This window comes from Sarcophilus harrisii, chromosome X, assembly GCF_902635505.1.
Source record: "Sarcophilus harrisii chromosome X, mSarHar1.11, whole genome shotgun sequence".
NCBI lineage: Eukaryota > Metazoa > Chordata > Mammalia > Dasyuromorphia > Dasyuridae > Sarcophilus > Sarcophilus harrisii.
In genome coordinates this window covers 24,867,594-24,892,428 of record NC_045432.1, presented here as the reverse complement: position 1 = coordinate 24,892,428, position 24,835 = coordinate 24,867,594, and the positions used below count along the sequence as shown (strand labels likewise).

The 24,835-nt window shown below is 39.3% G+C and overlaps 1 protein-coding gene across 1 annotated transcript in view; it reads left to right on the top strand.

The window, feature by feature from the left end:
• LOC116420353 (translation initiation factor IF-2-like) overlaps positions 1–3,996 on the top strand; it is an 82,106-nt gene extending 78,110 nt beyond the window's left edge. Inside the window, exons 4-5 of the mRNA XM_031945051.1 lie at positions 999–1,099; positions 3,975–3,996. Coding sequence (XP_031800911.1) covers positions 999–1,099; positions 3,975–3,996 — 123 coding nt within the window. The remainder of the gene's footprint in view (positions 1–998; positions 1,100–3,974) is intronic.
• The last annotated feature ends 20,839 nt before the right edge of the window (positions 3,997–24,835 follow it).

Below are 24,835 nucleotides of genomic sequence, written 5' to 3'. Positions count from 1 at the left end.
TGCTCGGTTGAGAACCACTTTGCTACTGCAATCGAAATTGTTCTTAGAGCAGTTAGGTGATAGTCCTGGACAGGCAGACCCAAGTTCAAATTCTGCCTTAGACATTTGGGATCCTGGGTGAATCACTTCTTTTTCAGCCTGTTTCCTCATTTGTAAAATGGGGGAGGATAATACCTTGCTGGGTCTTACTGAGACTCAAATGAGATGAGATAGCTTTGAAAACTTTAAAGTGCTATATAAGTGCCACCTATTAGGAGAAATGTGCTGTCTCCAGCTCACACTCCCTTTGTGTCCACATGGTTTTGTCTAACTGCCCTCCCATCTCAATTTCTTAGCATTTTGACTTCCTTGTGCCACTTATCACCGATGGTGAAGTTGAGTACCGTTGTAATGGCTCCAGTGTTGTTTGATGGAGAAAAGGATGTGTTCTCTAAATCTTTGACAGGACTGCCTCTCTGCAAAGAATACTAATATTCCCAACTTAAGTAGTATGAGTGCTACTCATGAGTGCTATTGACTATGGCTAATCTCTTAGCCCAACCCTGGCAGTCTGCCAGACTGCCTCATCTTCCATTCTCAGGTTTCTCTGTTATTATTTTGGTTTCATACTTAAATGTCTAATGATCTTGCTTAATTTGGCCTTGCACAATCTTCTTGCTAAATTGCTTATTTCTCCTAGCTGTTTTAGGAAGTTATATTACTCATAATCTTTGATATTTGTAAGATCTTATAAATGGGTTTACTTTTTAAACTAGTCTTTCATTTGGCTGCTGTATCTCCCTGGCAAGGAGATCAGGTGTTGGTTTGGTACAGAGGTATAAGTTCTTCGGAAATGGTTCCTTTGATTCTTCATGTTTTCCCTTCTTTGCATAAAAATAAAACTATATACCCCTAGGTTAAGATATAGCTTGTCTTTTGGAAATGTGAAGATATAGCTGTAGTTTTGGCGACTCAACAAGCTGTGATAACAGACTTCATGTCCTTTCTTTTTTTTTCAGCTACCCTCGGATATGAAAGATGAAGCCACCAATTCTCTTAGCTCTCGTGATCTGTTCGGTAGTCAGCACAAATCTGAAGTTTGTATCAAAGAGGAATTCTGGTAAGTTGCTCATTCTTGATCTGGGGATATTGTTTGAGCATCTGGAATGGAAGCGGTCTCTATAATTGTGTCTTTAACCAACAGTTCTTGTATTCTAGCTATCCTACGAGAAATAAAATTTCAGATGGCCCACTTGAGGTGAGATATGTTGAGATTCTGCTAAAATTAGTTGCCATGGGGAACTCCATATGACGTGTGAACTTTGAGGGCACAGCTTCTACCCAAAACACACAGGACTTGGACAAGGTCTTTGTCTATGTACAAGGTGACTACGTAGACAAGGTGCTCTGTTGGAGGTTAATGTTCAGATGGGAACAAACGCTGGCCTATTGACTGTTGATTCATGAACAGAGGTAGTCCTAGGAAGCATTGAAGCCTTGGAAAAATACAAATGAGCTTTGATTCCCCACATTTGCCCCAAATGTGTAACAGGCATCAGTCTAAATAAAGCTTCTGAGTTAGGCAGTATTAGCTAATTGCCTGAAGAAAAATTTCTCTGGATGAGGCAGTCTGGCAGACTGCCAGGGTCGGGCTAAGAGATTAGCCATAGTCAATAGACATTCCAATCAACGCTTAATCATTGTTTGATAACACTTGAATGTATATGTCATCTTTCAGTTTTGATTATACATTTTAGCTATAATTACAAACTATACACGGGAACTTAAGAATCGATTTTTTGTCTGTAATCTTTCTAGTAAGACGTTGAGAAATGTATTATTCTGTGGAAACGGATGATTCCGAGGGAGATGGCTGTTGGCTCCCAGTCCACTATCTCCCAGAAAGGAATTTATATGACTCCCGACTTTCTGATTAAGTGCAAAATCTAGCGGAGAGGGTTCATGTCTATATTTTTGGGAAATGATCAATGCTTGAGGGGACTTTGAGCTTGCTTTGTGCTTGGACATTGAAATAGTTGAAGTGTGTCATTACTTTTTAACTGATAATATATTGGACTTAATAACCTAGATGCTATCCAAGTGATTCTGAAGAAGTAAAGGTAAGGTAATGGATCGGTAGCACTTGCTCACTGACATAAAGACAGATGCGGCACACATAGATCTCTTGATCCTGACTACTCGAAGCAGCCTAATATGGTCTGCAGGCATTGCACACATCCCTCTGGAGCAGCTTTTTGGGCTTTAAAACAATCAGAAACCTTTTCTTCTACCAGATGGGAAGCAATTAGGGATGTCACAATTGTATCGCTACTTTGCACTATCAAATATCCCTTCCCTTTTCCTCCTTCTCTCCTCCTCTTCCCCCTTGACTCTTCCCTTGTCCCTTTCTTTTGCTTCATCCCCCACCCTCTTTTCCTTTTCCTTCCCTTTATTTCTCCCTCTCATCTCCTTTTTTCTCCCATTCACTTTCTTCTTCTTCGCTTTTCCCTTTCCTTCACTCTCTTCCTCTTCTTTCCCTGTCCCTTTCTTCCTCCTTGTCCCCTCTCTTTCTCCCTCTCATTTCCTTTTTTCTTCCATTCCCTTTATTCTTCTTTTCCTTCTCTTTCTCTTTCCCTCTCTCCCACTCTTTTCCCCCTTCCCTTTCCTCCTTCTATCCCCTTCCCCCTTTCTCTTTTCTTCCTCTTTCCCTGTCCTCTTTTTCTTTTACTCTTTTCTCCTTCCTCTTCTCCATCTCTTCCTGTCTCTTTATTTTCCCGCTCCCTTTCCCTCTATTTATCCATGTCCTCTTATTTCTTCCTCACCCTTTCCCTTTCCATTTCTCTCTCTTTCCCTTTCTGTAAATTCTCATCCCTTTCATTATCCCTCTCCCCAATCCCTCTCCTAGCCTCCTATCCTTTTTTCATTTTCCCTTTCTTCCTCTCCTCTTCTATTTCTTTTTTCCCTCCTCCCTTCCCTCCCTCCCTCCCTCTATCTCTGCTTTCTTCTCTCCCCTCCTCTCCCCTTTTTTCTCCTCTCTTTTTCATCCTCTCCATTTTCTCCCTCACCCTTTCCCTCTTCTCCCTCTCCCTACTTGTGGAGTGAGTATCAGTTGGTAGTTCATCTCGTATATACATGTATCTTTGATTTTATATATTGTCATTTTTCCTTGTATATATTATAGGGAATACATTTTTCTCTATCACTTTCAACCTTCGCTGTTACTCCAAGCCTCCTTTCCTCTAGTAACATTTTCACTTTTAATCTTGCTTTGAATGGACTATCACTGAGATAAAACAGTTGGGGAGATTATCTACCACCAAATACAGCTTATTGGACCAGATCCCATTTTTCTCACTTGACTATATCCTAATGGTTCAGGCAGTGTCAGACAGGAAAAATGAATCAAACATTGAAAAAGCCATTTATACTGCAGTAGTTGGATTCAAATAGAATATATACTCCCCCTTTCCTCCCAACTCTCCACACCCCTATTAAAGTAGCCAGCCGTGTACTCAGATTATAGTTTGGAAAAATTAGGTTTATGGGGAGAGAAGCAATTATAAAACAGGTAAAAGAGAGTGAATTCCCAGTATGATTTAAAAAGTAGGTGACTTTCACAGCACCCCTTTTTGCTATATCACTCTGAAAGTTTATGAACATCTTTGGCTTTTGGTTGTGTCCTTTCTCTACGACTAGGATGTGGGGTGAGGAATGATCAGCCCTTCAGAATAGAAATTGTCATGGAAGAAATCTCTTTTAACAAGCCCTGTTTTTGATGTTTGTTGATATCTATGATTGGGAAGAGAGAGGAGGTGAAATTATAGAATTTCAGCTTCTCCAAGCCCTAGAGATGTAAAAAAAAGAGGCCCAGGAGTGTTACCGAGAATGGATTGGCTTCAAGCGTCACTTTGTTCCCTTCTCCTTTCTTTTCTGATTCGCCGCCTCCCATCATACCCCTTCCACTTGTATCCCAGCGCTTCTGCTTTGTGCCACAGGAGAATTGGTGCTATTCGGTAACTGCGGTGTTATAGTTAATTTTCTTTTTGAAAGAATGTTTAATAACATCTAATAAAAAACTCTCACTAAATAATATGGCACATTGGCCAGTGGAGAGGGAGGTTCCTGGGCCTCAGATAGTTGAAGAGCTCTAAGTACAAATCTATATTCTCCTTGATAAGGGCATGTTATTTCAGTGCTAAAAGGAACGACTGCTTCTGTCAATACAAGTTGATATTCTCTGAAAATTATAGCCGTCAAGCCAGAGTTCTCTAGCTGGGGCTTAAGAATTAAAAAAAAAAAAACAATTTGACAGCTGTATTTCAGTATATTTGGTTTTTTTTGTAATCTTAGATATCTTATTTAATTAAAGACATTGTTCTTCGAAGGGTGTCTATAGATTTCATCAAACTGTTAAGGTCAATGACACAAAACTTTGAGGAACCCTAAGCTCAGACAGTTGCCTAGAACTCTGTGAGAGTAAGTGAATTGTGTTAGAGTTGGTTCTTGAACCCCGGTCTTTTCGGTTCTGTGCCCAGTTCTCTGCTACGCAACTTTCCTTTGTGGAGGTCTTGTCTCTTTCTCTGCTAAGTCATATATTCCATAATCAGTCAATCAAAGGGTATTCATTGAGTGGTTTTTATGTGTTTAAGTACTTTGCTAAGCTCTCAGTTTCTGCCCTCAAGGAGCTCAGTTTTATGGAGGATGCAAACAGGTGATAGGTACAGAGTTGTTCAGTTGTTTTCGATCATGGCTGACTCTTCACAAGCTCATTGGCGTTTTCTTGACAAAGATATTGGAATGGTTTGCCATTTCCTTCAGCTCATTTTACAGATGAGCAAACAGAGGCAAACAGTGACTTACTCGGGGTCACACAGCTATAAATGTTTGAGGATGGATTTGAACTCATGAAGATGATTCTTCTGACTCTGTGTGGGGGTACTCTATGTACAAAGTGGATGGGAGATAATCTGAAAAGGGAAGGGATCAAGGGAAGCCTCCTGAAGAAGGTCAGATTTGCACTGACTTGAAGGAAGCCAAATGAATAAAATGAGGTAATGAGGGGTTAGAGCAGTGGTTCTCAAAGTGTGGTTCAAAGAATTCTGGGAATCTCTGAAATCCTTTTGGAGGATCTACAAATTCAAAATTAGTTTTGATTTCTAATATGGTAAATATAATCTACATAAACAAAAACTTTCTGGACAGATCCTCAGTCATTTTTAATAATATAAAGATACTGATAACAAAAGTTTGAGAACCACTGGGCTAGAGCATCCCAATCATGAGAGATAGCCAGTGGAAAGGCAATGAGCTCAAACCCAGAGTGTTCTAAGCAAGGGTCAGCACTGAGGCTGGATTATAGTGCTTATGATGGGGAATGAGGTGTAAGAAGTCCAAGATGGCAGGGAGGAGCCAGGTTGCAACAATGGTGAATTGCCAGAGATGAGACCTTTTTCTTTAGAGGCAATTAAGAACCTACAGAGTTTATTGATTAGAAAGGGGACGTAGTCAGAGCCGTACTTTTAGGAAAATTCCTTCAGCAGCACCTTTGGGACTGGATGGAGGTGGGGAGCAATTTGGGGCAGGGAGTCTTATTAAGAGGCTCTTCTAGTACCTGAGGTGAGAGACGATGGCCTACTGTGTGTGAGTGGAGAACTTGAGGGATGTTGGGAGAGGAATGTTTAATAATGATGTCGGTAATAATGGTGATGATTGTGATCCGGGTAATCACAACTTAGAATTACCTGGAGCCACATGTGAAGTCTGTTTGAAGGATTTTTTGGGTACTTTTTGATAAGCAGAGATCTGTATCACTGAGATAACCAGGATTAGTGATTCTTGTGGGTTCTGATGAGCAATGAATGAAGAAGGAGCCAGTGTACCTTTCCTGTCAAGTGCTAGCACAATGAACTGGGCTCAAATCCCACTTAGAACCAATGGGAACTTGGACGTGTTATTTCATTTCCCTTGAACTCAGTTTCCTCCTTTGAAAAGTGAGAGGGTTGAAATAGATGGCCTCCGAGATCTCTTCGAGATTTTGGATTTAGTGTATGACCCTGGACAAGTCACTTAGCTTCCCTGTACCTCAGTTTCCTTCTGCATAAACAAACGAGTCAGACGGGATGACCTGAGGTCCCTTCCAGATCTACAGCTGTAATTTTGTGGTTTTATGACTTAGAAAAGAATATAATTGTTTTTTTTTCAATCTTATGCTGATTGCTGGAAACCTTCCAGATTCCAGGAGATACGCAAACAAAAGGAGCCATAATACATGGTGTACTACAAGCACAGCCATCTAGTCTGCTTAAGAAAACAGCTGAAACAGCACTGGGGCTGCAGCTGGGGCCAGGTCACATTCATACTTACTACAAAATGCAAACCAGTTAATTTCTAGGTCTGCTGAATAGTGTAGGATGGGTTTACATTAAGTGTTTGTTTTGCTTTTTGCTCTTTGCAGAATGTTCCTGCAGTAGAAATGTATATTCTTCCTGCGGTATCCATTGTGTTCTTTGTGATTTAACGTCCTCATGGAACAAATATTCTTGAGAATATTTTCTCTCTTCTCTCTCTCTCTCCATCACGACTTATCTGTATTTTACATGTGAGATGAACTGAGGCCCAGGGATGGGAAATGACTTGCCTAAAGACCACTCAGAAGATCCTATATCTGGATTTGGAAGGGACCTCAGAGACCGTCTAGTCTAAATCGCTCACTTTACAGATGGGGAAACTGAGGCCCAGGCTCTTAACAGTATGGATCGGAATAGTCAGGAAAGACTTCATAGGGCTGGGGATTAGGGAGGGAGAGATGCTGCAGCTGGGCCTTGAAGGCTGTGGTAGATTTGAATGAGTAGGGAAGGGAACCCTCCCGTGCTGAGAGAAATACTAGATGATAAGATTTTATATTTGGAAGGAACCTCAGAGATAATCTAGTTTAGTTCCAATAGAGAAATGTGGGAGTGGGCATGATACAAGAAAAGGGGGGAACTGTTCAGAGACTAGTGACTAGAAGGGAGGATGTACGTATGTGTGTTCCCAGCCATCCATCCACTCATGGACCCATCCACAGCCATCAAACTAGATTTTTTAGGACATTGTGCCAAGCAGATGTTGGAACAGTATTAGAACTCAAACGCCGTGGCTGAATTTGAGAAATCAGAGGTGCGCCATGAGCGTCCTGGACTTCAGAGATGTCTCTGTGCTAGCACAGAGAAGCAGATGTCTTGCTCCTCTCAACAGAAAGCTATTGGACAGTTGCTGCGAAATGAGGCTCATCTCATCAATGGGTGGACTTGTTTTGCTTAGCTGATAGAAGGTAAGTTCCTCATAAGCAAGGGCAGTTTCTTTGGAGGTTTTGATTTTATTAAAGATAATTTTCAACATTCATTTTTTGTGAAACTTTGTGTTCAAAATTTTTCTCCCTCCCTTCACCCCCCAAGAGAGCAAACAATTTGACATAGGTTAAATATGTGCAGTTCTTTTAAACATATTTCCATATTTGTCATGTTGCACAAGAAAAATTAGACCAAAAGGGGAAAAAACCATGAGAAGAAAAAACCAACCAACCAAACAGAAGTGAAAATATTAACTATGCAACGATACACAAGCAATCTCCAAGTTTTCTCTCTGGATGCAGAAGCACTTTCCACCCCAAGTCAGTTGGAATTGCTTTGAATCACTAGGTTGTTGAGAAGAGACACATCCATCAGAATTGATTATCGTATAGTCTTGTTGTTGCCGTGTACAATGATCTCTCCTGGTTTTGCTCACTTCACTCAGCATCAGTTCATGTAAGTCTCTCCAGGTCTCTCTGATATCAGCCTGTTGGTCATTTCTCTTAGAACAATAATTTTCCATTCCATTCATATACAATAACTTATTCTGCCATTCTCCAAGTGCTGGGCATCCACTCAACTTCCAGTTCCTGCCATTACTAAAAGGGATGCTATAAACATTTTTGTACATGTGGATTCGTTTCCCTTTTTGGAATACAGACCAAATAAGGAGACTATTGGAACTCTTTGGGCATAGTGCCAAATTGTTCTTTAGAATGGTTGGATCAGTTCACAACTCCACCAACAATGCATCAGTGTCCCACTTTTCCCACATCCCCTCCAACAGTTATCATTATCCTTTCCTGTCATCTTTGGCCAGTCTGAGAAGTGTGTAGTGGTACCTTAGAGTTGTCTTCATTTGCATTTCTCTAATCAATTATTATCTAGAATATTTTTTCTATGAATAAAATGGTTTTAATTTCTTCATCTGAAAAATATTCAATTTATCAATTGGGGAATGACTTGTATTCTTATAGTTTTGAGTTAGTTCTTTTAAGGCTTTTGAAGATTTTAATAGAAACACTAGCTATAAATATTGTTTCCCAGCTCTTCCTTTCTAACTGGCAAGGGCAGTTTTGCTTTTGTGTCTTTATTCCCACCTCCTAGCACATTGCCTGGCACACAGTAGGTACTTAATAAAAACACATTGGATTGAATTAATTTCACATATTTATTACAAGAAAGACCTGTGGAAGGGAAACGAAGAGCCCTGGAAAGAAGAGACACAGCAATAAAATAATCATTTAAAACTTTTTTACAAAAGTTATCAAAAGCCTAAGTTCTTTAACCAGTGAGTTCTTTCAGGATGAAAATTCACAGACAATTGAGTTGATTAAAATATTTGATATTTTATAAAGAATGATTTCAAGTAGAGAACTGTTTAAATGGCATGATGAGGTATTGTAGCATAGGGTTGAGGGTTATCAGTCTAGGTATTAGGAGACCTTAACTCTACCTGACACCCTATGACCTTGGGCAAGTGACTTCCTCTGTCTAAGACTCAGTTTCCTCATTTACAAAATGCTGAACTAAATGTTTTTAGGAGTCCTTTCCAACTGTGCCATTCTATGACTATCATTTCTTAGAGAATAGCATATTCATAGAGCACTGGACACACAGCTAAGAAGACAAAGGTTTAAATCACACCATAGACATTCTGATTTAAGTCAAATAATTTATTCTCTCTGGACCTCAGTTTCCTTATTTTTAAAATGAGGGGGCTAGGTTTGATGGCTTCTAAGCTTTCTTCCAGATTTATTTTTAATTCTATACTCTAAATGTAGATGATCCTCAGAACTTATCTTTGATTCTTTGTTGTCCATATGGGGAAGCAAATAAAAAATAGAACAAATTGATCATTTACTTAATGTGGAGATCTATATTTATGCTCCTTCCTAATCTGCTGCCTTTCAATGGAAGAATATGAAGATATCTTTTTTTACTGCATTTATTTTTATTTTATTTTATTTTGGTTAATAGTATTTTAAATTTTTTCCAATTACATGTAAAGATTCATTTTTGTAACGTTTGAGTTCCAATTTTTTTTCACCTTCCCTTCCATACCTCTTCCCTTTCTGAGACAGCAAGCAATCGATATTGGTTAAACATGAAAAGTCATCTTAAACATATTTCCATATTAATTATGTTGTGAAAGAAAAATCAGAAGAAAAGGAAAAAACCAGGAGAAATTAAATAAAAAACAATTAAAAAATCATGAAAATAATATGCTTTCATCCTCATTCATTCTCTATAGTTTTCTCTCTGAAGGCGGATGGTATTTTCCATCTCAAGTCTATGGGGATTTTCTTGGATCACTAAATTGCATAGAAATCCTTTGTTTTGGGGCAGATAGGTGGCCCAGTGGATAAAGTACCAGCCCTCAAATCAAGAGGACCTGAGTTCAAATCTGCCCTTAGACACTTGGCACTTCCTGGCTGTGTGAGTTATTGTTAATGTGTACCATGTTTTCTTGGTTCTGCTCACTTCATTCAGTATCACTTCATGTAAGTCTCTCCAGGCCTTTCTGAAACCATCTTGCTCATCATTTCTTATAGAACAATAATATTCCATAACATTCGTATACCGTAACTTATTCAGCCATTCCCCCATTGATGGGCATCCACTCAATTTCCAGTTTCTGGCCACTACAAAAATGGCTGCCACAAACATTTTTGCCCATGTGAGTCCCTTTCCTATCATGGCGATATCTTCTAGCTTGTGGAGATATTTTGGGTAGCTGTTGTTTCTTCCAGGAACATTTTATCTATCTATCCACAACACCTCATTAGGAACATGTGTGTACATCATCGGTCTTGGGTCTGTTGACCAAATATACTTGCTTAAATGACTTTACCTAAGTACCACCTCTAGAAATGGTACTCTTTTCAGCTAATCTACTAACTCTCCACTATTTAACTCTGTTTGGAAGTTCTAAGACTCAGAGGGTGAAGATTTCCTCACATGATCTATAGTGGCAAAGCACAAAAGAACAGAGAATGCCAGCAAGAAAGAGAGCCCAGGGTAAATAGAATGTGTCTGTTATTTTCTCCTTCTTCCTCCGCAGGCAGGAATCTGTCCAAATGGCCCTGATATTAAACCAAAAAAAGGATGGAGATTGACTTATTTTTCAAGGATCTTCGAGTAGGCCTTTTTTGATCTTCTAGCCCCCGGGCCCCAATTTCCAGAGCCCCTGATTCTCTCATTGCAGCCCATCATAACCTGCTCATATCCTCATTTAGAGCAGGCTGCAAGTAATGCCATCAGCTTCGTCCTGATGGTCTCTTTCTCTGGCTTGCAAAGGTAAACTCGCTGTCAGCCAGCTGTCCATGTAGTTTCTTAGGAGCTCTTTATAATCATGGGGTCCATCGTAGGTCACGGGGCCAGAGACAAATGGATGCCATCTGTTGCTGAGTGCCTATTCTGGGACTGTCCCCTGCCTGTCTACAGAACATTATTCTTCTTTTCCATAAGATTCTCTCGTGCTTTGATTGTTTCTAAGGCTGGAACGAAGAATAATTTTGTATTGCTGTTCTCTCCTTTACCCCACTTTTTTTTTAATTTTAAGCAGTAGCACTATGTCAGATGGTACAAGTGGAGAACTGCTCCTGCTTAATAGGACTGTGAGTTGAAGAAGCCAAATGCCAGTTGCCTTGGACTGAATGGCTTCTCCACTTCCTTCCAACTCTCAACCTCGTGATCAGACAATTGTATGTTTCATTATTAGAAAATAAAGTCTAAACCATCTGTGGTCTTCAGGTCTTCTTCCCCCAGCCATCTTCTGCGTTCACTTTGGAGGAAGTTATTGTGGATTTGTTCCTCTGGTCAAAGGTTCAGTTTTGGGGCTGCCTGTTCCATAGGGCAAGAACCTATTTGTGCTTATTATTAATATTATTATTATTATTATTACGCCTATTGCTGCTTCTTAATTTCTAATATCATCAGTGCTATAGAACTGTGCTTCTAGAGCTGGGAGGAACCTCATTGGAAATCTAGTTTAACCCCCTTACTTTACAGAGGAAGAAATTTCCCCATATAGGGTTAAGAACTCACTTCCTCTTCTCACCACATTAAAGCATCTCTGTTACTCAATGCCATTGTTTATATGACCTTTGCCAAGTCATTTTTCTTTTTAGGCCTTAGCAGTCTCAACGTTAAAATGAGAGCATTGAAACAGCTGCCTTTTAAATCCCTTCCGATTGTAAATCCTGTGATCCTGCCTAATTGGCCATATCTTAAGTGCCTCGGACTATGAGGATAGATTTGTACTTCATTCTGGGGTCGAATATAAAGCCAAATGATGTGCTAGGTAGAATGTGATGATTATCAGTAAGGATTTCTACATTTTTTGTGCCAGGTATTGCCCTAGGATAGGGGCTGGTGATACTGAAACAGCAACGAAACTGTCCCCTCTTAGAGGGCTTCCATTCTATGGGCAGGGATACCAGGTGCACATCTGAGTGTACATAAACATGTAGATATACAACTACTGAGATACTGTATACTTGCTTAGAACAAGTATACGGGGTAAAAAAAAAAAACCCCAAGGTAATTGGGGAAAGAGAAGCACTAGCAGCTGGGGATGGGCTGGAGGTTACTTTTCGTCTGACCTTTCCCCCTACTTTTGCTTATGTTGTCCACAGTGTGGAAGTTGTACCTTCCATCATTCTGTATCTTTATGGTTTGCAACTATTGTCTCCCCCATTAGAATTTATGTTCCTTGAAGGCAGGACCCATTTTTGCTTTTTCATGTGATACATAGTAGGTACTTAATAAATGCTTATTACAGCCATAATATTTTTTTTTTATCTCTTGCTTCCTCCTAGTTCCTCAGTGCTTTGATATCTTCCTTCTGCTTGGCTCTGAGGCCCCCTCACTCCTATTCCTATCATCCCAGAATCCTTTCCCCCCAAATCCCCAATCACCCTGGTTGCCTTGTGGTTCTCTTTGGATATTTTCTGGCTGGAATTGTTGTTGCGCTTTCCCTGGCAAAGCCTTTGATTTGGCCTGGCTCTGTTTCTCTTAATGCCATAGTTGAGCGAAAACACTGTTAATTTGAATTGAGGATTTAAGAGATTTAACTGAGTGGAAAACTGGATTAAATATTGAACACAAGGTGAAAAACTCCCATATGGTGAAAGGGTTCCCCTGGAAGTATTTATTCTAAGTCCAACAGTCAACTGTTTCTCTTTCCCCCGTAATTTTGTATTTCAAGGTGAGCCCTTGCATTGTACACCATTCCAAGAGCGGCGGTGACCAGGGGTGCAGTTAATTGCCCTGTTGGAGCCAGGAAGTTGGACTTGGAACAATCTAGGGCCTTTGATCATTGGTTGTCAGAAATAAGACTTGTTTGGGAATTAGGTTTTCTATCTGCCGGGGTCTTTTTTGTTTCCTTGGCCAAGGCCCAAATGTTACCTTCGAAGTGATTTGCTGCCCAGCTGGTGTCTGACCCGGTCTGCCACTCCTCCTCCTCCAGGTGAGCCAGGGGAGAGAAGAGACAGCTCGTGGACCTGCCTTTTGGCCTCTTTTCTGTGTAGCCATGGACACCTTTTATTCCTTTGTCTCCAGCTCTCAGTGACAGCTTGTTGTCTCAGTAGCATTTGAGGACTTTGCCAGTGCGGACCGATCGGTCCACAAGTGTCTTGGGGCAGGGTTCCACATAGCCATTATTTTAGCACAGTCGTCATCACCACTTGTCAGGCGTCACTGCTCTGGCCCACCACGTTCACAGTCTATCTTATTTATGTGGCTTTGAACGTCCGCTTGGGAAGGCTACCAGATTTTTCCCACCATAACTCAGGAGATACATTATTTTGCATCACTTTGCATTAATTACCATGTTGATTTTCTAGAAACCCATGGATTACAGGTTAATTTACATAGACCCAAGCATTCAAAAAATTCAACTCAGGACTTGTCATGCAAAGTGAAATAAATCAGGGATGTCTTAAGCCACCTTAGTCAAGCTAAATGTTTTGGGCCGTGGCCATTCTTAGAGGAGAGACTCATAGGAAACCATGGGATTGTGGGACTTTTTTTAGATTCTCATATTCCGGGTTGGAAATGACCATTAGCCATTTAAGCTAATCTTTTATCCAAACTCTGACATTTGAGTGATGATCATTTGACGTTTGCTTGAAGACTTACTGACAGGGAGTTCATTCCTTCTTTGGAATTGTTGATTATTCCTTTCGGTTATTTTGTGACCCCATTTGGAATTTTCTTAGTAAAGATTCTGGAATTGTTTCCCATTTCCTTCTTAGATCATTTTACCTATGAGGAAACTGAGGCAAAGAGGGTTAAGGGACTTGCCCAAGCTCATACTGCTATTGTGTGAAGCTGGACTTCAGAGCCAGTGCTCTATCCACTGTCACCTAGCTGCCCTTTTAATTTAATTTTGGAATTAACCAATTTTAAAGGCTTTTCCCTATATGGAGCTAAAATATATCTGCCTGTTGTTTCTACCCATTGATGGTAGTAATCACTTCAGGAATTAAGAGAAAATACATTTAATCATATCTCTATGTGATATCCTTTCAGATATTTGAAGAAAGTGACTATTAAGCATTCGGTCCAATTTTTTTAAATTATCATGCGAATTTATTTCAAGTCAGTTATTCTATGATTGCAGATTGATTTTGCATCGTCTTCAGTGAAAACATGAAATTGAAATTCAAAATAAAGCAATCTGCCTATGCAACAAAGCACTATAAACTACAAGGTCTGATGGGAAAGAAAATATTAGTGAGGAGTTTCAGGGAAAAAAAATCAAAGTATGAAAAGGTTACTGTATATCTTATTTTTAATTATTTAAGCACATACTCTGTTCCAGGTACTAGATCATATATTCGCTAGCCCTTTTCTTTTTAAAAAAATTTATTTTAACACACGTTGCTTTATGAATCATGTTGAAAGAGAAAAATCAGAGCAAAAAGGAAAAACCATGAGAGAGAAAAAAAAACAGTAAAAAGAAGTGAATCTAGAATGTATTGATTTACATTCAGTTTCCTTAGTTCTTTTTCTGGATGCAGATGGTGTTTTTCTATTTAGTCTATTGGAATTGCTTTGGACCACTGGACCGCCAAGAAGAATCAAGTCTTTCAGAGTTGATCATTTTGCTGTTATTGTGGACAATGTATTCCTGGTTCTCCTTGTTTTGCTCAGCATCAGTTCATGTAAATCTTTCCAGGCCTTTCTAAAATCAGCCTGTTCATCAATTTTTACAGAACAATATTCCATTATCTCCACAACTTATTCAGCCATTCCCCAGTTGATGAGGATCTACTCGTTTTGCAGTTCTTTGCCACTACAAAAAGTGCTGCTACAAATATTTTTTCACATGTGGGTCTTTTTCCTCCTTTAAGATTTCCTTGGGATAAAGACCCAGTAGAAACATTGCTGGATCAAAGGGTATGCACAGTCTGATAACTCTTTGGGCATAGTTCCAAATTGCTCTCCAGAATGGTTGGATCAGTTTACGACTCTACCAACAATGTATTAGTGTCCCAGTTTTCCCACATCCCCTCCAACATTTCCTCTCATCTTAACCAGTCTGAGAGGTGTGAGGTAGTACCTCAGAGTAGCTCAGAGTTTTAATTTGGATTTCTCTAATCAATAGTGATTTAGAGCATTTTTTCATATGACTATAGATGGCTTTAATTTTGTCACCAGAAAATCGTTTCTATCCTTTGACCATTTATCAATTAGGGGAATGGGTTGTATTCTTAAAAATTTGATATAGTTCTTTATATATATTAGAAATGAGACCTTTATCAGAAACACTGGCTATAAAGAGTTTTTTTCTCTTTTTCTTTTAATCTTGTTTCTGTTAGTTTTGTTTGTGCAAAACATTTTTAATTTAATGTAATCAGAGTTGTTCATTTTGCCTTTCATAATGTTCTCTAGTTCTTTGGTCATAAATTCCCCCTTTCTCCAAAGGTTTGTTAGATTAATTACCCCTTGTTGTCCTGATTTGTTTATGGTATCATCCTTTATGCCTAAATCATGTACCCATTTTCACCTTATTTTGGTTTGCGTGAGAGATGTAGATCTGTGCCGTTTCTGACATATTATTTTCCAGTTTCCCCAGCAATTTTTGTCAAATAGCGAGTTGTTTATTCCAGAAGCTGGAGTTTGAGGGGTTATGAAGTACTAGATTACTATAGGCCTTGTTTATTGTATTGTGTGTATCTAACCTATTCTACCTTTCTTGAAAGATGGCAGCTGAACTTTAAGGCAACTTGGAGAGAGAAGAGCAGGTAGTATATTCTCAGCATGTGGTATAACCCATACAAAGGCTTGATAATGGATAAAGGCTTAATAAACAGTCAGTGGGCCAATTTGGCTTAAGTGTATGTTGATCCAAATAGATTTTTTAAATGTCTGATCTTTCATTTTAGCATCCAGTTTATTACTTCTTTTGATTTTGGAGATGAGAAAACAGATTTCATTATCTGGTCAAGTAGCCTAGATGGGAAATCCATCTTAGTTACAAACAAAGCTTAGAGGAAGAAGAATGACTGTGGATCACCTAAGTGGTGATGATGGTGGAGGGTGTCAGGAGGTTGATAAATTAATTTGAGAAATTTTATAATATAGTTGAAAAATACTAAATATGGATGGAAAGGTGCTCTTGGTTGTTCAGTCATGTTGAAGTCTTCATGACTCCATTTGGGTATTTTTATTAATTTAAAAATTTTGGGTAGAGCTATTTATTAGAGTGGTTTGCCATTTCCTTCTTCAGGTCATGTTCAACATGAGGAAATGGACACAAACTTGCCCAGAATCACACAGCTAGCACGTGTCTGGGGTCAGATTTGAACTCAGGAAGATGGGTCTTTTGGATTCCTATTCCAGACTTCTACCCAATAGAGATCCACCTGGGGGCTGTGGACATGGTTCAAATATTGTCTCTGTGCTTACTGCTTATGTGCTTAGACAAGTTATTTCATGTTGCTATGTTTTAGTCTCCTCATATATAAAATGACCCCTGAGGTCCCTTACTTCTCTAATGTTTTGATCACAGATGCGACTTTGAGCAACTCACTTCTTCACCTACCTGGCTCTCAGTTTCCTTCTCTGTAAAACGAAGGCCTTACACGTCTAGCTTTCGGATCCTATGATCTGTCACCTATCACACTGACTACTTGGAAGAACAACACACATTTTGAAGCTTAAATTCTCCTGTTTCTTTCAGCCTCATTAATGTGTAGTCACACTTCATGTGCCACATGTAAACTACCAGTGTTCTAAGAATTATAATCTTAGAAGATTAGAGTTTAGATAAGTCTGAATGAGGACGAGGGGAGTCATCTAATGCAGGACTTTTAGAACTTTTTCTCTCACACAATCCCTTTTTACTCAAGAAATTTTTACATGACCCTGAACGCAAAGGTAGATAAAATTTTATACACAAACACACACACACACACACACGCGCACACACACACACACACACACACATACATACATACACACACACATATATCTATATATATGCACACACACAATTCAAACATTTCCTGATGATAAATCACAATTCATCATTCTCACATTTAATTATGAGACCCGATATGGAATTGTAAAGCACCGTTTAAGAACGTGGGATCTAGTGTAATTTTTACCTTGCACAGGTGAGGATATTGTTCTAAAATGTCATTTGGCCAAAGCTACTGAGACCTAGAATTGGAACCCAGATCTCTTGGATCCTGAGTTTTTTCTGCCTATAACCTCAACTATTTTCAATGCCTCTTAGCTTCAAGATTCAAAAAAATATTTCTTAATTTTCCAGAAGCTGAAGATCATTATTGTGAGCCTTATTTTGCATTGTCACAATAGTGCAAAAATTCTGCTTACTCCAGCTTGCTGATGGATGGAACTCCAATAAATCTTTCCATATTGTTCTACTTAGGTTGGGAGGCCAAGGATGGCAGGCTGAAGGTGAGATGGACCGTGTGGATTACTAGATGGCTAGAGAGTGCTGGGAAATAAAGTAGAAGTGTGAGATGAGGGTATTCAACAGAAAGCTCTCAAAAATTTGTATACATGTTGTTCAGTTATGGCTGACTCTTTGTGATGCCATTTGGGGATTTTTGGCAAAAAAATCCCCCAAAACCAGAACTGGAGCAGTTTGTCATTTCTTTCTCCAGCAATGGGGTGAAATGGCTTGCCCAGAGTTACTTAGCCAATACGCTTTTAAGGCCAGATTTGAAATCCTCTCTTCCTGACTCCAAGCTTGGCAATGTATTGACTCTGCCACCTGACTGCCCTATAATCCATCTAACATGCATCATTAACATTTTCTCCATCACTTTCTTTTAAATCTAGATAATCAGCAAAACAGTAAACAATCCCCTGATTTGTTGTTTGCCAATATCTGAAGTTTAAAGTCTCCCACTGAAAATGTAACAACTGGCTCTTGTGGGCTGCTAAGAATTTAAATTCCCTAGTGCACTGCTGCTTGTATGTTAACTTTTTAAAAAATTATTGAAGCTTTTTATTTTCAAAACATACGCAAGGATAATTTTTCACCATTGACCCTTGCAAAACCTTGTGTTCCAATTTCCCTCCTACCCCCTCCCCTAAATGGAAGGTAATCCAATATATCTTCAACATGGTAAATATATTTGTGTAAATCCAATATAGGTGTACATATTTATACATTTACCTTGCTGCACAAGAAAAATCAGATCTAAAAGGAAAAAAAGTGAAAGAAAATAAAATTCAAGCAAACCACTACAAAAGAAGTGAAAATACTATGTTGTCATCCACACTCAGTTCCCACAATCCTCTCTCTGGATCTAGATGGCTCTCTTCATCACAAGATCTCTGTGCTAGCTCAAAAAAATTATTGGACTTGGTATTGAAAGATAGAACTTCACATCCTAATCTTCCCACTTGGTGTGATCGTACACAAGTCACCCTTCTCCAAGCCCACGTTTCCTCCTTTGTAAAATTCCAATGTAAGCATCCTTGTACTCCTTATCCCATGAAACCGTTTTGTGAAAATGGTTTTGTAAACAATAAGTCACCATCTCAGCATGAACTTTATTATTCTCGTTATTGCCATTACTGTTATATATAGTCAGTCTAGTGCCCTAGGTAAGACTGTTGTTACGACTTCCCTCCCATTTCCTCCTCCCATTTCCTCTGATCAGAGCTGGATCTTCTAGAAATGATTGCTTGTCTTTGCACTGAGAGTTAAATTGATCCTCGTAACTGAGTCACCCCTAGGGTGTACAGTTTATCATTTTATTGTCTCTCACCCTTTCAAACCCCATCGATCATTTACTCTTCTAAGCATGCTTAGTGTTTCTAATAGGCTAATGGGAAGATGAGCTATATATTACTCTGGAGATGAATCAGGAAAGGAAAAAAAAGATGACTTGGCAAGATTTATATTTAATTTTCAGGTAGTCACTGATAGCGGTTGACCATTAGGAGTTAGAGGGGCAGGGTCAACTGTGAAATTGACTTGTTTATGCTCCAGGGCTTTCTCTCTTCATTTTTAGCAGTGGTTTAATTTGCCAGGGGATTAAGATTCCCAGGTATCTTCAAATAGAGTGATTGGATGGTGATTTGTTGGGGAGGGGAGCTTATTAGAGTGCAGGTTGGCTTTCAGACTCAGAGTTTCTGTGAAATGATCTGTTCCAGTACAAGTGCCATGTTCCTTATTTGCAAATGAGGAAACGGGCCCCAAGAAGTATGTGGAGCATCTGTTTCTACTTCCATTTCATAGCATTTCTAAGTCTTGCCTTTCTTTTCTGAGGACATCCAAGATAGGCGTACATGTTAATACTAGTAAATAGTGTTTTAGTAATAGTAATTATTGCTAGTAAATAGGCAAAAATTGGTCACTTGTAATCAGGCAAAAGATACTTATCAAACCTGGCACTACCTTGGGTCTATGTGAGGAGATGTTCTGTTTCTCCTCAGTCACCTACTAAAGTGCCTAATAAATGACTTATCTTGACTTCCAAATCTGTAAATGTAGTCCTAGTCCTTCTCTCCTGAGCTCCCATCTTTAACCTCCTACTAGATGTTCTTTAGGCATCTCCAATTCAGTACGTCCAAACCAGAACTCATCATTCCCCCTAAAAACCTCTTGACTCAACTTACCAGACTTGGGAAGGAATTCTTCTGTTCTACCTGCACACCCTAGAGAAAGCTAAGACCTCACTCTCTTAATTGGGAATTACCTTTCTGGAGGGATCTCATTCATGTTGCACTTCATTTATAGACTGACTCACACTTCTCTTGCTTCTCCCTTGACCCTTATTTTCCATCTGTTCTTTATGTAGTATTGATGCTGGCATTGGTTGCTTCAGTTGATGTGTTGGTGTTTATATTGGGGTGTTGGTGTTGGTGACAGCATTGACCTTGGCCTTGGTGTTGGTGATGGTATTGGGGTGTTTGTGATGGCATTGGGGTATTGCTGATGGCATTGGGGTGTTGGTGTTGGTGATGGTATTGGTGTGTTTGTGATGGCATTGGGATATTGCTGATGGCACTGGGGTGTTGGTGTTGGTGATGATATTGGGGTGTTTATGATGGCATTGGGGTATTGCTGATGGCATTGGGGTGTTGGTGTTGGTGATGGCATTGACTTAGGTGTTGGTAGTAATAGCAGAATTAATGTTGTTATTGATGTGGGGTGCTGGAAAGAAGGAACTTGTGTTTGTTTCTCAGGTGAGTGGCACAATGCTTAAATATCTTATATCAAACCTACCTGATCTCCAGATTTCTGTCTTTCTCTCAGGGGTACCACTATCTTTCTAGAAACCAGTTCTACAAGTTCAGTGTCATCCTTATTCTTTATCCCCTTCCTCCAGTCTTTTGTCAAATCCTAGCAGGGCTTCCTCCATGAAATCTTTCTCTCTCTCCCCTATCTCTCCACTCACACAGCAACCCTTTTACTTCTCGTAATTCAGGCCCTCATCATTTCTTGGCTGGATTTATGAAATGACCCTCTTAATTGGTCTTCCAACCTCTACACTTTTTCTTTTCCAATCTACAGCTGCCAAATTGTTTTTCCTAAAGTACTTGCTGACCATGTTACTCCCTGCTGTTCAGGAAGCATCGGGTATTTCTGCTTGCCTCTAGGATCACATACAAACTCCTCTGCTTCTTATTTAAAGCCTTTTATTGTATGGCTCCAAGCGATTTTTCTGGACTGATTGCACATTATTCCTCCCTACACAGTCTATAATTCAGGCAAAATGAGCTGCTTGCTGTTACCTGAACGTAGCATTCCATCCCCTTCTTCCATGTCTTTGTACAGATTTTGCTCCATGCCTGGAATGCCCTTCCTCTTCTCTCCTATTTTGTTTCCCAGCTTCCTTTAAGGTAACCAGAGCCTGGGTACCACTTCCTATAGGAAGTCTTTCCCCATCATTCCTTGGCCTCCCACCAAGTTCTTTCTTTCTTTATTATTATTATAGTTTTTTATTTGCAAGATATATGCATAGGTAATTTTTCAGCATTGACAATTGCAAAACCTTTTGTTCCAACTTTTTCCCCCTTTCCCCCAGATGGCAGGTTGACCAATACATGTTAAATATGTTGAAGTATAAGTTAAATACAATATATGTATACATGCCCAAACAGTTATTTTGCTGGACAAAAAGACTATGAAAATATTGTACAAAAATCGGACTCTGAAATATTATACAATTAGCCTGTAAAGGAAATCAAAAGTGCAGGTGGACAGAAATAGAGGGATTGGGAATTCTCTGTAGTGGTTCATAGTCATCTCCCAGAGTTCTTTCCCTGGGTGTGCCTGGTTCAGTTCATTACTGCTCTATTGGAACTGATTTGGTTCATCTCATTGTTGAAGAGGGCCATGTCTATCAGAATTGATCATCATATAGTATTGTTGTTGAAGTATATAATGATCTCCTGGTTCTGCTCATTTCACTCAGCATCAGTTCCTGCAAGTCTCTCCAGGCCTTTCTGAAATCATCCTGCTGGTCATTTCTTACAGAGCAATAATATTCATATACCACAATTTATTCAGCCATTCTCCAATTGATGGGCATCCATTCAATTTCCAGTTTCTGGCCACTACAAAGAGGGCTGTTGTAATGGGCTGAAGCTCGAGTTGATGCACTGAGCTCCCAAGCACATGAGGCTAAATAGTAATTGGGCTATACTCTATTAATATATATGCTTGGAGAAAGAATGGCCCCGCCCACTCTTTGTGCAAGTCCTGATGTGTTATATAGGAAATGACGATTTTGGTGGGTGGAGGCAGAGGGGCAGGAAGAGAGGCGGGGAGAGACTGCTGGCTGGCTTCTTGTCGCAGCTGCTCACATTGCTATCGCAATCCCCCTTCACCTCAAAAAGAATAAAGATCGAAGATTTTCCCTTAACCTGAATTCCTGACTCTGGCTGATTTTAAAATATGCGGTCATCACAGGCTGCCACAAACATTCTTGCACATACAGGTCCCTTTCCCTTCTTTAAGATCTATTTGGGATATAAGCCCAGTAGAAACACTGCTGGATCAAAGGATATGCACAGTTTGATAGCTTTTTGAGCATAGTTCCAAATTGCTCTCCAGAATGGCTGGATGTATTCACAATTCCACCAATAATATATCAGTGTCCCTGTTTTCCCACATCCCTCCAACATTCCGCATTATCTTTCCCTGTCATTCTAGCCAGTCTGACAGGTGTGTAGTGGTATCTCAGAGTTGATTTGCATTTCTCTGCATTTCTCTGATTAATTTGCATTTCTCTGATTAATAATGACTTGGAGCATCTTTTCATATGGCTAGAAATAGTTTCAATTTCTTTGTCTGAGAATTGTCTGTTTATATCCCTTGACCATTTATCAATTGGAGAATGGCTTGATTTCTTATAAATTAGAGTCAGTTCTCTATATATTTTAGAAATGAGGCCTTTATCAGAACCTTTCACTGTAAAAATGTTTTCCCAGTTTATTGCTTCCCTTCTAATCTTGTCTGCATTAGTTTTGTTTGTACAAAAACTTTTCAATTTGATATAATCAAATTTTTCTATTTTGTGATCAATCTCATCAAGTTCTTCATGCTCTCCTATCCCCTTGAAATGACTTTATATTAACTCTCTATATATCTCATTTATTTTCTTATCTGGGTACATGTTGTATCATCTCTCCCACCTTAATTAGAATGGAAGCTCATTGCTGGAAAGGTGTTTGCATCCCCAGCATTCAGTACTGCACTTAGGAAATGCGAGCATTTCTTAATGCTTCTATTTTATTGACTGGAATCAAGATTAGTAAGCCTGAGCTTCCCAGCCATAGACTGCTTCAATTATGGATTAGATACACAGTAGAACTTGACACACAGTATAGCAGAACTATAGATACACAATAGAACCTACTAGTGCTGTTACATTGATATACCAGCCATGATATGTGTCTCCTCAAGCAAACAAGGAAGGATTTGGAACTCCTTTGTTTGGTTCTTGCGATGTCCTTGCCCATATTTACTCCTGATTATAGTCTCACTAGCTGGTTACGATCAGGAATGTGGCCTGTGGCCCCTTGAAAGTAGATGCTAATAACCTCACCTAAGGATAGAATTTATGGCTTAGGCCTTAGAAGCACCATATGCTCACTAGCTTAGTTAACGGATCACTGAATGAGGATGAGAGGGAATATCATCATCATCATCATCATCATTATCATCATGATCATGATTGTGATAAATGGATTCTTCTCTTTAATCAAATTTAGTTCTTTCATTGAACACATTTATTTTTCTCTTTTCTACCTCTGTACTACCCCATCCTCCTGCCCCCAGGTAGAGCAGAAAAAAGAAAACACAACTCTTCTGGCAAGCATGGATCATCAAACTCTCATTTTGGCATTGTCTAAAAACGTGTGTCTCATGTGAAGATAAAGGGATACTATTAGGTAGGATATGGCCAAAGGAATGGTTCTAGAGAAACATGGAAAATCTTGTGTGAAGTGATTTGGAGAGAAATGAGCAAAAACAGGAGAACAATTGATATAATCACAGACAAGTTAGAAAGATGTAAGAACTTGATAATTAATGAAAATAGCTTTTCACAATGGAATAAAACAGATGGCACAAGAGTGAGTAATCCAGACAACTGAATTGGTGAGAGCTTTGAAAGGGTGTAGAGAGAAGGCCAAGAATATTCCAGATTTTAGTATAAGATTTGCCAAATTGACCTTAAGCTGGTTGTAATGAGAACTGGATTTAACCAATGAGACATGGAGAAAGGTACTGTGGGGTTGCATTAGGCCTTTTACCTTTTAGAGTAGAGATTCTTAACCCCTTTGCATCTTCAATGCCTTTGGCACTCATGTGACACTTAATGACGTCCTTCCCAGAATCGTTTTTTGTTTAGAATTAAAGGAATTGATAGATTTCAATGAAAAAAATAAAGGTCAGTGAAAATAAAGATTTATTTTTTTTCCTTATTCAAGTTCATGGACTTCATGAAATCTATCTGTGGAACACCAGGGTTTGTGGTCCTCATCTAGAAGCTCTGTTAAGTAAATGATCAACTAAAAGTGTATGTGTAACATATCAGTTCAGCTATTGTCAGTGGAGGCAACTGGCTTTCATTGGGCACCTGTGTGATATGAAAAAATGGAAGAAGGGCCTTTTTCGTAGAAGTTGTTTAGATACATCTGACGAAATTTAGCAAAGAGATAACATGTCCTTTTTTTTACTATTATCTTTTTTTATTATATTATAGCTTTTTATTCACAAGTTATATGCATGGGTAATTTTTTAGCATTGACAATTGCCAAACCTTTTGTTCCAACTTTTCCTCTCCTTCCCCCTACCCCTTCCCCCAGGTGGCAGGTAATCCCATGCATGTTAAATATAACATGTCATTCTTTATTCATGAAAATAAAGTTTCTAAAATGAATAAGTTCAAGGGGGTATGCCTTGTGAGTTCTTTTCCTAGTGGTAAGAATGTATTGGTTCCAATTTAACTAGATTCTCTGACATGAGTCCCCTCATGACCTGTGGTACCCACTGGCATAATGGTCAGGAAGGTTGGATTAACCATCAGTGGCCATGAAAACCAACTGCAAGTATGTGGTCATCATGAAAATATAATCTATGACCTTGGTTGCTGATCTAGCACTGGGCGCTGACCAGTCAATCTATTGGATTTCTTTGTCCCATTGAGGTTCTGTTGGGAAAGAGAGAGGAAGAGATTATTCTTAAAAAACTGAAAGTGAAGGTAAAACCAGATGTTCCAGGAAGTTTGATTTGGGTAGCGGGTCGGAATGATTTTCCTGGGATCCAGTATGGCCAAATGGGGAGGCAGGTCTTCTTCCACATCCTTCCACGCCTTCATCCCAATTTAATGAAAGTGATTTGTAACAGAAGCACAGTATTTTAAAAATATATGTATGTATAAGTGCCATGTTATTGCCAATTAATCTGGCATTGACTACTGTGACTAGAATTGCAAGTGAGTATCACCAGGACTTCGCTAAAGGCTCATTAATAGATTACTAGCACTAACAAGAGGAAGATTCAAGTTAATGAGAGA